General features: G+C 43.2%; 1 protein-coding gene across 1 annotated transcript in view; it reads left to right on the plus strand.

Annotated features, from left to right (window-relative positions):
- Positions 1-12524, plus strand: part of trak1a (trafficking protein, kinesin binding 1a) — a 31271-nt gene extending 18747 nt beyond the window's left edge. Inside the window, exons 5-16 of the mRNA XM_076150378.1 lie at positions 385-485; positions 985-1093; positions 1490-1568; positions 1710-1840; positions 1983-2057; positions 2461-2598; positions 2739-2815; positions 2901-3137; positions 3500-3831; positions 6091-6564; positions 7948-8044; positions 9374-12524. Coding sequence (XP_076006493.1) covers positions 385-485; positions 985-1093; positions 1490-1568; positions 1710-1840; positions 1983-2057; positions 2461-2598; positions 2739-2815; positions 2901-3137; positions 3500-3831; positions 6091-6564; positions 7948-8044; positions 9374-10355 — 2832 coding nt within the window. The 3' untranslated portion in view covers positions 10356-12524. The remainder of the gene's footprint in view (positions 1-384; positions 486-984; positions 1094-1489; positions 1569-1709; positions 1841-1982; positions 2058-2460; positions 2599-2738; positions 2816-2900; positions 3138-3499; positions 3832-6090; positions 6565-7947; positions 8045-9373) is intronic.
- Positions 12525-13101: the final 577 nt, after the last annotated feature.

Below are 13101 nucleotides of genomic sequence, written 5' to 3' on the forward strand. Positions count from 1 at the left end.
AGGGCATACACAAGGAAACATATACTGTATTTTAAATTGATTTCCTACCTGATAGACATCAATTTGTTTCCTAGTCATCCATAGTCCTAGTCAGGAAATAATAAAGGAAAAATAATAATCATGATAACAAAATAATGAACATCAACTTGCATAGTTTTGAAACATGGGATTTATCATCATTTGTCCATCACATCTGAAATCTCTTGTACATGTGATATTATTACCTTGCTGTGCTGCTTGAGGGAGCGTTCAACAATGTGCCATAACTCAGGTGTTGGAGCTTTGAGCCCAACAAGTTGTATCTACACAGTATATTAGAGTTGTACTTTGTAGTTGTACACCGTTTCTACATGGATCTTTTGCCTCATGTATGTTTATTCATAGGTCTCTCAGCTACGTCATGACTTGTCTATGAAAGATGAACTGTTGCAGTTCTACACCACCGCTGCTGAGGAGAGTGAGGGGGAGTCGACTGTCTCCACACCGTAAGATTATCCTCCCCTCCCCGCCTTTATAATCTAGTTATGCAATGGGTTTTAAATCTAATGTAAACATTTGTCAAATACGACATGCGCAAAAAAAACGTCCCTGTTTGCTCTCTGATGAACGCTGCTGCTCGCTGTAGTCATGTGACGTCTTCCAGACTGCTTGTGCAATAGAATGTCACAGTCGATACAGGGGAGGCCTAACTCGTAACATTAGTGTAGAAAATAAGTGTTGATAAGATGTTAAGTATCTGGCACTGTACAGTAATGAGTTGCATTCCATCAGTTCTAGTTCAAGTATTGATTTCTTCAGCTGTCCACCACGGCCTAGTTACTCATGTTACTCATCACTTCCCTCACTGCTGCTGGTTTATTCTTTCTTGCTGTTCTCGTACATTGTTGTTGGTTTTGGATCTAAAACATTTTTTTTATTATCTGATGATTGATGACAAACCGACCAACTAGTTATGCTGCATCCTTGTCATATGTGTGCATGCAGTGTGCGTCTCATTGAACCCAGTGTATCGACGCCCAGTTATTTCCCCTTGGACTCCTTACAAAAGAAGCTCAAAGACCTGGAGGAGGAAAACAAGTCATTACGATCCGAGGTACATGCACACACACACGTACACACATTCTCGTGCACTTCCTTCAAAGACCTAGAGATCACTTATTTGCTCTGGGATCATTTGCTATGACCTGTAACTGATAAATGATCTCAGGTTAACAATGTGTATATTTTTTTTTATTTGCGCTCACATATACACACATAGGGATGTTAAGATTGTGTAATGAAGTGGGTTTAAAATGCATGTAGGTTGTGTCAGATGCAGAATCACAATACTGACTGTTTTGTGAAGTCTTCCTCTCTGGGCTTTGCTTCCTTGTTATTCTTGTTATCCCTCTTTGTTCACTGAGACAAGGATGTATTTCATTTGGTTGATTCATAATATCTAAACTGTGTGGTTATTGATTGGTAATGTCTCTGTTTGTTCCTGTTCCAGGCCAGTCACTTGGAGACGGAAACGATCTGCTATGAGGAGAAAGAGCAGCAGTTGGTCAACGACTGTGTCAAAGAACTACGTGAGCATTTTACTGATGAATTAACAATTAACGTAACACCCATCTTTGTTATTCAGTAATGTTCTCTACCGCCACACCTGGTATGCAGTAGGCAGAGGCTTTGATAGTCTCATTTTGGTTGAACACTGTCGATGTCTGCAGGTGACGCCAACCTGCAGATTTCGTCCTTGGCTGAGGAGCTGGCCAGGAAAACTGAGGACGCGTCCAGACAGCAGGAAGAGATCACACACCTCCTCTCCCAGATTGTAGACCTCCAGAAGAAGGCCAAGATGGTACGTAACCCTACTGAAGTCAGCATTTCTTCTGGAGAACTGAATTTGGCCAATGGGTTCAAAATGAATCTACGGGCAAATAAATGAAATTATAATCTTATTTCTACCTGTTGTCTCATGCTTTGGTCTGGTGTGTTTGCAGTTTGCTGTGGAGAACGAGGAGCTGACTCAGCACTTAGGAGCAGCCAAAGACGCCCAGAGACAGCTCACTGCTGAGGTAAGGCAGTGTACACGCCACGAAAAGACACCAACTCCTGTGGTGAAGTCAGCCGGAGATGCTCTGTCACGTTTTCCCCTGTTTCTTATTATGTGTTTACTAGAATATCAAGCCCACGCCTCCCATCACTACAGTATCGCTGTGGTTGCAACATCTGTCATGCTTTACAATGATAAATGTTGCAAAATGTTGACATTGTGGACCTTCAACAGTTAACAAGTTGTGTGTAATACTTTGCTCAGAGCCTACATGATCACAAAAATGAATGAAAAGCTATGAATGACATAAATATAAAATATACTCCACATGCTTTTAATCAGTGTTATCTTCCACTCATGATTTATGTTACTTGGCTTAGATTATTTCAATTTTTCGACGCGTCTTTGTCTTTGTTCTCCTACAGTTGCGAGAGTTACAAGATAAGTATGCCGAGTGTATGGAGATGCTTCATGAGGCTCAGGAGGAGCTGAAGAACTTCAGGAATAAAACTATGCCACTCAGCACACCGAGGCGCTTCCATTCCCTGGGCCTGTTTCCCCTGGTGAGACACGGAGGGATGGTAGTAGTTTGATCAAATTGCAGTTGTTGCAGTCCTGTTCCAAAGTTCACCTGTGCCAGGGATCATGTAGACTTGTACTGCTGTAGCATGTTTCATATATACTTCCTCTTTTTACCTGCCAGGACTCTCTAGCAGCAGAAATAGAGGGAACAATGAGGAAAGAACTTCAGATGGAGGACCCAGAAGTGGAAGAACAGAGGTAGATCCAGAAGAAAACAAAGATAACATTTGTCCTTGATTTGGTGTCTTTTTTTAATGCAATATCCATGTGTGTGTTTCTCCAGGCTGCATCCTAAACGAGTGTTCCAGACAGTGAAAAACCTAAACCTGATGCGTCAGCAGCGTTCATCACCAGCCTCTTCCCTCAACATCCCAGGATCCAATCAGATGTCGGGTTTCACTTCGGGTCGGTCCAGCCGGGAGGGAACTCCGTGCTCCAACTCCTTGTATGGTAGCGAGACAGGAAGTGGGATTATCCTGTACAACAAAACAGGCTGTATCCTAGAGACTCCAGATGATGGGTATGAACAGCATGACTCAGCACCAAACATATTAGATTGGGATCATTTAGCTGACTGAGCTTCCCAAACCACAGAGAGAGAGAGAGAGAGAGAGAGAGAGAGAGAGAGAGAGAGAGAGAGAGAGAGAGAGAGAGAGAGAGAGAGAGAGAGAGAGAGAGAGAGAGAGAGAGAGAGAGAGAGAGAGAGAGAGAGAGAGAGAGAGAGAGAGAGAGAGAGAGAGAGAGAGAGAGAGAGAGAGAGAGAGAGAGAGAGAGAGGTTCCACTTTGACTTTCAGGTTAAACGAGACTATGAGACGACCTTTAACATGTCTCTCCTCCTCTCACACATTTTCCTTGGCAACCTCCTTCGCTTTTCTCCCCAGGTCAGAGGACTCAAACAAGCGGCCCCCTGGCACCCCTGGGACCCCGGGCAGCAGAGACCTGGAAGCAGCCCTGCACCGCCTGTCTCTCCGGCGTGACAACTACCTCTCAGAAAAACGCTTCTTTGAGGAGGAGAGGGAGAGGAAGCTGGCCTATTTGGCCAAAGAGGAGGAAAAAGGAGGAGGCGGAGGGAGCAGCGGAGGTCCAGGGACCCCAACAGAGAGTCTGTTGTCACTGTGCTCACATCCGTCCCTTGGAAGCATCTGGTCCGGGTACTCATTCACAGCACGGTCCTACCTGCCCGACAAGCTGCAGATTGTAAAGCCACTGGAAGGTGAATATTTATTTCAAATCCGTTATCTGAAACAGAATGAGAATCGGCCTCATGGTCCGAGCAGTCAGGAAGCCTCACTAAATGAAAATGCGACTTACCAGAAACAGAATGTAAACCAGCCCTCTAAGAACCAAAAGCACAATCACTTTCAAAATGCCCATCAGAAGCAAAATCAGGCCTTTCAGTATCAGCAACTAGATCAAAGTCAGACTTTTCTGAATTGTAGACAGTCCAGAATCTCTCTGACTAGCCTGAGGGATCCACATACGCTGAGTTGGAGCTCCAGACTGCTGGTGTTGGGCAGCCGGCCGAGCTCGCAACCGCACATGGGAGCTCCGCTGGCTTTAGTCACAGGCCTGCTGGAGGTGCTAGAACAGCAAGACGGTAGTTTGAATCTACAGCACTCCTTTTATTTCAGACACACACAGCCACGCTGCTGGTTTGAAATATAGAATGCAAACAAAATTGGATTTATATAGCACAAATAATTGCACTGATCACATTGCACAAAGAAGTCCTTCGCTAAACTACACACCTAAACTCTCTCTCTATATATATATATATCTATGTATGGATCACTAAAAGAAAAATGGATTTGACTGAAAAATAAGGATTCTGAAAAGTCAATTCTGCTAAATGCCTAAATTGCTGAATGATCAATGAACCAAAATGGTGTAAGCACTTTAGCTTTAGATGACACTCAAGTATGCACTAAGTAGTGCGTCTTAGTAGGGAGAGTAATAGTAGTATTGTGCCTTTTCTTTTAAGAGAGGATGTTTATTTTCATATGATTATTTTCACCCTATGTTCAGACTAGTGTTGGCTGAATGAGCTGAGAGAAAGAATTTGTATGTACAATAGAATGTTAAAGATCTATACCCATGTCCCACAGTAAACCTGTGAAAGCATTTTTTTACATTTTAAAAAGATGGAGAAATTGTGAAAAGATTACCCCAAAGCTATTCCTGCCATGTAGCTGTGGTGCCACCTAGTGGTCCAAGTCACTAACACCACTTACATGATCAACGTTTGGAAAGAACCAACATAAATGTGTGTAAGCACTTTACATATTTACAAATAGATAAATAAATTAGATACTAGACATTTGCTTGTCTATGGATAGGAATTTTCACATTTTAATTCAAGTCTAATGATGGTTAAGATTTAATAGAAAAAGATAAAGTCTGCATGTGTCTACATAACTATTATTTGCATAGAATTGTTCTATGTTTCTAGATTCATCATACTTAATCATTATGACTGCTGTTATAAAAAGTCTACCAGGAAAAATTAATATCCAGGGTTCATAATGACTTAGGTAAATTATGAAAATAACACATAGAACATAAAAGTACCAAACTGTGTGTTGTGTATATATCTATCTTTCACCAAGTTTGGTTTGCCTCTTTTCTTCAGTGTTGGTTTCATCTTTCCTTTCATCTTTCCACACTTTTCACATGTCTCTATTCACCTTATCTGTTTTCATTTTTGATGATTTCTTGAATAAAACAGTACTTAATATTCTCACCTTTCCTTTCTCTTTCTTTTTCTATTTGTGTCTTTGCCTGACATATACAGTGTCCTGGTTTACTGTACTGACATCCAAAATATCTCACCTTCATGTGCTCTTTAAACATGTTGGTTCTAATGTGCCTTTACATTTGTGTCCCTGTCTGTGTGACTAAGTGTGACATGAAGGCATGTGTGTGTCCGTGTAGATCTGTGTGTGTGTGTGTGTGTGTGTGTGTGAATGTGTCTTCCACAAACAGCTGAAGGTTATTTAGATCCACTTTAACACCGGTAAACATGGAACTGACATTTACAGAACAGACGGATGAACTGTACGTCTGCATACAGTCGGCCACTTTTGTTCTTTAGATTGCAGTTATGAAAAGGTAACTGCCAAAGGTTGCAGTATTGAATGCGCTTTGAATTGACGATTGAATGCTGATTGAATGTCAGGAGAATGTGGTCATGTCTGTGCTACATATTATTTATGTATCCTACCAGGCATTTCATTTTATTTTTGTGATAGAATTCAACTAAAATGTTCCCAGTACTAATGGTGTCCTGTGCTCATCATGGGGGTGTTTTTTTATTTGAGACGTTTTATTCATTTGTGCATTTTGTTTATGTGAGTCTCAACAAGAATCATTTTCAATTCACTCAAAATATGTTGGTTGAACATATAGATTAGGAGATACATTTCTTCCACCAGTGATGTGACATCCATTGAATTTTGTCCTGGCTTCTCCACAGGTTCTGCTACCCTGCATGCATGGCAGCAATTGGCCCAACCCCACTTAGGAGGACTGCTGGACCCTCGGCCTGGTGTGGTCACTAAGGGCTTCCGCACTTTAGCGCATGAGCAGGAACAGGAAGACAGCTGGCAGCTGGACCAACCAGAGGAGGATGAAATGAGCGATTCATTCCTTGGCCTTTCAGGAGACGGTCCAGCTCTCTTTGATCAGCCATGTTCTACCTCTACTCCCTCTGTCTGCCACAACCAAAATGGAGACTCTGATGACCGAAGCCCATCAGAAACTTTGCACGGAGACATTTGCGGGTTCAGAGGAGCACTAAGAGGAAAAGATGGACGTGTTGCAAACGTGTCCGTCCCCTCACTCATCCCCTCCCCTCCTCTTACTCCCCTGTCTTCCTCTGAGATGAACGGGCAGGTGAACCATAAGGAGTTCCAGGCCTCACAGCCCAGCACAGTGGACAGCATGGCCGGTGAGGGAGCCTCTTAGCTGGGTTCATAACTCTCCAACCATACCCCCACCTCAACTTTCAACACTGGAACCCCAAGGGAGGGGAGGGCAAGGAGAGCTTGGGTGGAGGGAGTGGGGGAGGCATGCACTGGACATCTCACTACCACACTGTAACGTCCCTTCCACACCCACCCATCCACCCATCCATCCCACCGGCAGTCCTCATGTATGCAGCCATGGTACCCCATCAAATCAGAGTACTTTTTTATTCTTTTTTTACTACATTTCACATCTTCCTCGTCTTTTCTTCACAATTCATACTTTTTTCACCTTATTTGAACCAATCATGCTTATTTTTGGATCTGATTCCACGCACATCTTCCCTCTTCAACCAATTCTCCTGAAGGCAGCATCTTTATGGGGCTTTTGCAACACTACTGATCTCTAAAGACATGATTTCAAGGATTGAAGGTCATACTTAGAAAGCTGTATATAAGTATTTTTTGTGATTGATAGTCACAAAAATATAGATATCTATTTATAGTCGTCATAGTATATCTATCTATTTATTTACAAGTGTTAGTTACTATGATCAATCACAACATGCTTCTAAGAGCAGTCAGCCCTTACACCCGTGGCACCGTGTGGTACACAAACACACACGCATGCACACACGAGAATCAGGTGTCCAAGTGCAGCTGTCCAAGTCACATGAACTCGTGGCACCATTTGCTTAGTTAATATTGGATTTGACCTTGTAGCTTTGGTTTAAGGTCACCTTCTCTGTTACACTCACACATGCACAAAGGGGGACACACTGCTCTTCACAGGTGCATTTTAGTGCAGTAAACCCATGCATTATGCAGGTGTATAGAGTATAAAGTGGCACTGCTGCATGTCTATAGAGATCAGTAATGTATGTGGTGAAGCTGGTGAATGAACAGAACTAAGTAAAGGGGAAACACCTTTATTTCCTTTATTCTGCAGTTAAATGTCAAAGCCTTGCTGAGCGAGCCTGCAGGTGTCACTGCTCATCTTCCTTGCATTAAAACAAAGCTGGTTCAGATTAGCCCTGAGGAGCTACTTCACCATGATGTAAAAGAAGTTGCCCCTGAGGTTTATTGATTATTCGAAAATCATTCTTTTTGCCCTTTTGCTGTGAGATGCGTTTGTGCACCAGCTGTGTTTTGCTGCAAGGTGTGTGATTGTTTTTAGATGAGATGCAAACGCAGGCTTCTTACTGTGCAGCTCAGGTGCAAACAGGCAGATACAAAGTGTGCTGGTGCTTCTGCTCTGGGTCTGCAGCTGTTATTTCCTCCTCTTAATTGTCTGCACAATCAGTTTTTGTTTGGCACCGTGCGTCTCACTCAGTACTAATCGTTTCTGTTATCCTCCTCTTCTCTAGTTAACTTCCCAGGGAAGTGTGCGTCTCACACCAGCTCCACATACACCTTCACCAACTGCAGGATTCTCCACCCGTCTGATCAGCTGACGTCTGTGTCCTCCAGGTACAAATACACACGTGATGATGACGTATAGATGCTATTTTAGCTTGTATCATATATTTAGAAAAACTTGATGGCAGATTATTTTCCCTCCCGTCGTCTCGGAATCTGCATTATAGCTATAAGAATGATTATTAGTTTCTTAATTTCTATTCTATTTCTATTTCTATATAACAGTTGATTGATTAGTTGATTGTGGCTCGAACCAAACCAAGCAGCAAAACACCCTCCACTCCCCCCTGCTGCAGCTTTTGGTTACTTCGATGCCATAGAACATTGCTGACTTGACGTTCTCTGTTTCCCTGCTGTCTGATTGGCTATGGCAGGTCATGTGATGAGGACGAGGAAGTGGGGTTGTATCATATGGTTGTGATGGCCAGCATAGAGCAGAGCCTCTGAGTTTGCCCCGTGAGCGTACATGTGGGTGAGGCGCTGCATGGGGGTGCAGTCCCATAGAGAGTGTGTGTGTGAGGAAACCAAAGTAACTCCACTTCTTCTAACTCTGCTCTCTTAGACAATGATGATGATACTGCATCAAATGATAAGATAATGTTGGCGGATCAAATTAGCTTCTGTTGTTTCTGTCAGCATGTTCCTAACTAACAATCCAGCATCTAACATGGCCACTTCAACCACTGATCAAATCTAACTGGAGTGTGAATAATGAGCCGCTGTAATGTACTGTGATTCTCAAATGTTATGAGTCAAGCACCAACCAGACAAACCAAAACTTCAGCTGTAAGTACCACCTGATGATCACATTGGAAAGTTCATAATTAAATAAACACAAACACGATAAAGCAAACAGTAAATGAGACCAACAAAGCACAGCAGCACAGTAAACACATGGAGAGAGTTATTAGTACATAAATGAATAAGAAGGAACCACCAGGGGGCAGTCAAAACACCTCCTGTGAAACATGTACCACTGTTTGAGAACCACTTGCTTAGTGTGTGTAGAGGGTGTGTTATGTCTTGCTGCTCCTTGCTGTGGATTTCACTGAGATATTAAAAAAAAAAATGTATTGGGAGTGATCCTCAGTAAGTCTACGTTCTGTCACTAAACTGTAATTAGTTTTCAATGAGCATGTCAGTCGCTAAAATGGAACAAAAACTTAATTTCATGCAGTAATTAGTCACTTTGAGTTGTATTTGTCAAGACTGTTCTGGCAGCGGAGGCATCAATCACAATCAGTGACAACTTTAAACACGTATAACTACGTCAGATAAATAATCAAATCAAGTATTAAGACTTGATGTCTAATACCAGCTGATGGCTGATTGTAACTCTTACCTTTCTCCTCTTCCATCCTCTCTCCTCTCCACCTCCAGCCCAGCTGTTGCTTCTTGTCAGAGCAGCGTTTGCACCCCGACGCCCACCGCCTCCCCCGTAGTGTTCTCCACCCTGGCTACTCCCTCATACACTCCCTGCTGCACCCCGCGCCGCCTCTCTCTCTCCCTCTCCCTGGCCGAGTCCTCCACCAACCTGAGAGACTCCACCAAGACCACCAGTACCTCCCTGGGCCTGGTGCGCCTCCTGCTGGAGCGCGGGATATCAGCGTCCGTGTACGACCCCCAGAGCTGGGACCGAGGCGTGGACTCCAGCGGAGCGTCGACGCCTACGGGAGACTCGCAGGCGCGTAGGAGCACCGACACACCGGAGGAGGCAGAGGAGAGACGGTTGGAGAAGCGACCACAAACCCTCCTCCTACCCACCACCCCTCCCAACTCGCCCACGCCTCACTCCCGCTTCAAATCTCTGCCCTCTCCTGCCTCATCCCCCATCTTTCAGTTCAGCCCCTCTCATGACAACCCGCCCTATTATGACACCTTCCTAGCCTCCAAGCCGGCCCGTACCATTCTGAGGGAAATGCTGAGCGAGGCAGAGAGAGAGAGAGAGACAGACGACGGGCAAACAGAGATGCTGAATCTGCGACTTGTGGACAAGCTGAAACGTTTCCGCACACGCTCACCTCACGGCACTTCCATTTCATCTGGAAGCACTTTATTGGCTCCGTTCGCCCCCCCTGGACTGGGAACCAGTGTGTTAGCCGGGGGCCTCCCTGTTCTGAACGCAGGGCTGCGGAGGAATCGGAGCTACCCCGCCATGGTAGGGGCCAGCATGGCTATGAAAGACCCAGGAGGACCCCACGACACAGAGATACTCATACCACACACAATGCAAAACCCAAACTCAACGCAAGAAACGGGGAAAAACGCAAAGAAATCCCAGACTGGACACAGCAGAGGTGCTACAGGCACGGACAATAACACACGCACGCACAGACGGAAAACCAGCAGTGACTGACAAAACCGAGAGCAGTTACCATGACAACTGGGACGTAAACATTCTGCGCGATAATCGGCTTATTAGTACGTCACTGTAACATTATCACAAACATGCACACTAATAATGAATTTACATCTAAACCTGACAACCCGACACAACAATAACAAAGAAAAAGAGTCAAATCGAAGACTCAACTAAACAATTACTCATCAACTCGTACTAATAAAACAATGATCATCGCAGAATCACTTTAAACTGAGTGAAATAGTGATGATGAAGATGAAGCTGACACTGTTGCACTGTGTTTTCTGATATACTTGCTGCTGACGGAGCATGTTGCCTTCTTCTGTGTCCATTTCAGCTGTGTGTTGTATATAATTCTGTATACAATATGCTGTATTCTATATAGTATATTGTCAGGCCCACGTCAGGAAATGGACCCGTCCCACATTTCTCCCTTTTTAATCCTCCTTTCCAATGTCGAACAATGCACTGCTACCTGAAGGATGTTCGTGATGGCTGAACATGAATTTTAGAAGTATTTTTAAACCTTAAATGATTTATGTCCACATTGCTTTTCAGCACTGGAGTTCAAATGGAAGTGTGGTGTGGTGACATGCTGGAAGAAAAATGATGGTGATTTTTCCACCAGCAAATCATGTTCCTGTGTAACTGAAACCTTCGGATTGGGGCTTTAATCTGTCCTCTCTCTGTGACTGAATGTTCTAATGTGCCTATAAAACAGTAAACACCCTGTAGCTCGTCGGTGTGTGGGTTTGCATTCATGATTGGCTCGATTACATTTGTTGTATTTGGTGTTTATGTCCGGTGGTATGCAGAGGAGATGGTGTGAGAGAATAATAGAGCAAATGAATTCATTGCTTACATCTGAAGCCCCCCCCCTCCCCTCACACACACAGGCTTTTCTCTTCTGTCTGGACTTTCATCATGAATTCTCTCCTCACTCTCCCTTTCTTTGTTTCACAGCACTCTTGTTGTTTTGCTCCTTCTGCATTCTAATCCAGCGTCTCTCCTCTCTTCTCCTCTCTGCTCACTCAGACAAACACTGTGACTTCAGACAGACAAACATGATTTTCCCCTCACGTCCTCTCCCATCTGTCCCATATCTATAACAGTGTCTCTGCCATACTCATCCAGCGTAAATGTAGAAAACAGGACAAACTTGAATCGATCAAACATATAAGACTGAAATATTTCACACAATAAAACACTCCACTACATCACATATTCCACTCCAGGCTGCTGCTCACCCCTAACCAAAGGCTGGGGTCATAGTGAACGCGCTGGTGAAACCTTGTATCTCCAAAAAGTCTGCTTAAGGCTTAATAAAGGCAGAGCTATAAGCATTACAGGTCGGTGTGGGGGACATATGAGACTAATGTGTTTCTTTGTAAGAGTGACTAGAATTATCTCATTATTTTATGAGGCTGTTCATAGATTTGAGTTTTGTCATTGCTGACTGAAGTCCTGAAGTGATTACGGTGTTGAACAAATGATGTCAAACCTGATGAGTGAGACATTAATAAGCATATATATTTATGACATCTACGGATGGTTAGAAGCACATATTTAACTGATTATCCATCCTGTAGGTTTAAGTGACGACCAGCTGGATCATTTATTTATACTTTAGCTTTCAATGGTCACATTTTACATTTTGGATCACAGGTATTTGTCAGTGGAGGTTAGATATGTTGGGGGGGCGCTCACAGTAAAATGTCAACATTGGCTGCTGAAACATTTTGAGCTTTGATGCCTCATAATAATTGCACATTTTGGAGAGAAATCTTCAACAAAAATTCTGCTATGATTGCCAGACTGATGCAATGAGGAAGTGTTTGCTTGGTAGTGTGTGTGTGTGTGTGTGTGTGTCAGCCACTTGAATCACAAGAATGAAAGCTATTGCAAATGTTGCTCCTGTTGTAAATCCATATATGTGTGTATGTTAATTTAGCAATATTTCTTTGTGTTGATTCCTCAATGGGAATGATTTCATTGTAAATGGAAAGTATGCAACACATAGTCAGGCTAACTTTTTAAAATAAAGTGTAAACATAAAGAAAATGGAAATTATGTTGCTTAATTTGAGTTAAGGGAAAGAGAAACTGTTCAGGGATTTTAAGTTCTACAGAACAGATTGTACTATCAATAAAGAAGAAAACTAAACATGGGTCTGTCTGAGTTATTGAGCTGTTTAAAGTGCAATTAATTGAGTCAAACTTTTCTGTCAGACACATTGTGGAGGATTTGCTCATGTTATTCCTTATTCCTGTGCCTGTAGCTCCACACAACAAATTCTTTAAGAGGGATCAATGGCGTGATGCTCTCTCTCTCTCTCTCTCTCTCTCTCTCTCTCTCTCTCTCTCTCTCTCTCTCTCTCTCTCTCTCTCTTTCTCTCTCTCTCACACACACACACACACACACACCTTTCACAGAGTAGACAAGGTGGTTAAAATGAATCAAATCATTCAAAGCATCAAATCCAATTTGGTACAAATGACCCATATCACATTTCACACTGAATGGTGGTGAATGAGTCAGTTTGTTTGCAACTAACGAGCCCAGTAATTGTTGTTTTGGCTGTAAAATAAATGGTTTGTTGATTATATCTTGTCAATGACCTTCCTTCCATCCATCCTCTATATTCTCTAGAGTTGTGGGAGCATGAAACCTCTGCAGAACACAAAGTTTCAGGACTTTCCTACTGCCATAGAGTCCAATGCAGTTAATCACGAGCTGCCTT

This window comes from Genypterus blacodes, unplaced genomic scaffold (genome assembly GCF_046128005.1).
Source record: "Genypterus blacodes isolate CSIRO-AG114 ecotype Tasmania unplaced genomic scaffold, CSIRO-AGI_Gbla_v1 ptg000052l_1, whole genome shotgun sequence".
In the NCBI taxonomy this organism is placed as follows: Eukaryota; Metazoa; Chordata; class Actinopteri; order Ophidiiformes; family Ophidiidae; genus Genypterus; species Genypterus blacodes.